General features: G+C 45.1%; 1 protein-coding gene across 1 annotated transcript in view; it reads left to right on the top strand.

Moving 5' to 3' along the window:
* Positions 1–1096, top strand: part of LOC112505318 (molybdopterin biosynthesis protein CNX1-like) — a 30256-nt gene that overhangs the window by 25833 nt on the left and 3327 nt on the right. The window contains exon 12 of the mRNA XM_025109257.1: positions 41–973. Coding sequence (XP_024965025.1) covers positions 41–973 — 933 coding nt within the window. The remainder of the gene's footprint in view (positions 1–40; positions 974–1096) is intronic.

Below are 1096 nucleotides of genomic sequence, written 5' to 3'. Positions count from 1 at the left end.
TTTGTGTTTAAACGTGGTGCTTATATCTTATACTTACTAGTATATGTGGATGATCTTATCCTCACGRGCTCCGACTCGGCTGTTATTCGCTCGTTTATCTCCGAGCTTCACACCGAATTCAAGATAAAGGATCTCGGTCACCTCAACTACTTTCTCGGTTTGGAAGCCAAGCGTCTTTCGTCCGGGTTGTTTCTTAGCCAGTCCAAGTATGCTCATGCTATTGTTTCCCATGCCGGCCTACTTAAGTCGAAGACCGTGGCAACCCCTCTATCTCCAAATGTCTCTTTTGTTGCATCTGGTACTCCTTATGAGGATCCGACTCATTATCGCTCTCTTGTTGGGGCTTTGCAATATTTGACCATTACCCGTCCTGATATTTCTTATGCCGTTAATCAAGTTAGCCAGTTTCTTCAGGCTCCTACTATTGATCACTATCAGGCGGTCAAGCGACTTATCCGATATGTTAAGGGTACCCTCTCCTATGGTCTTACCTTTTCGAGACCCACATCCACGAATCTTGTCGGTTATTCTGATGCGGATTGGGCTCGTTGCTTGGATACGCGCCGATCCACATATGGGTACTCGATATTCCTGGGGGGTAATCTTGTATCCTGGAGCGCCAAAAAGCAGCCTACGGTCTCTCGCTCCAGTTGTGAATCTGAATATCGAGCCATTGCTAACACCGCTGCTGAACTCATATGGATTACTCACTTGTTGTGTGAGCTTCACTTTCTTCCCACTGGCCGTCCGACCATCTTGTGTGATAATCAGAGTGCCCTATTTCTCACACAGAATTCGGTATCTCATAAGCGCGCCAAACATATCGATCTTGACTACCATTTTGTTCGTGAGCTCGTTGTATCTGGGAAACTCGTTACCATGTTTGTTCCTACCAAGCTTCAGGTAGCGGACATCTTTACTAAGAGCCTTCCACGACAACAGTTTGAGCAGTTTCGTCGCATGCTTCGTCTTGGTCCGCCACCGATTCGCTTGAAGGGGGATATTAGACAAATATAGTTGTTGTACTATTATGTATTTATTCATTTGTTAGAGGGGTGTACCTGTAATTTATTTGTCTATTTATTACACGTAACTC

This window comes from Cynara cardunculus, assembly GCF_001531365.2.
Source record: "Cynara cardunculus var. scolymus isolate 2C chromosome LG 1, CcrdV1, whole genome shotgun sequence".
NCBI classification, from domain to species: domain Eukaryota; kingdom Viridiplantae; phylum Streptophyta; class Magnoliopsida; order Asterales; family Asteraceae; genus Cynara; species Cynara cardunculus.
The sequence above is the reverse complement of the archived record's forward strand: the minus strand, read 5'-3'. Positions and strand labels throughout refer to the sequence as shown.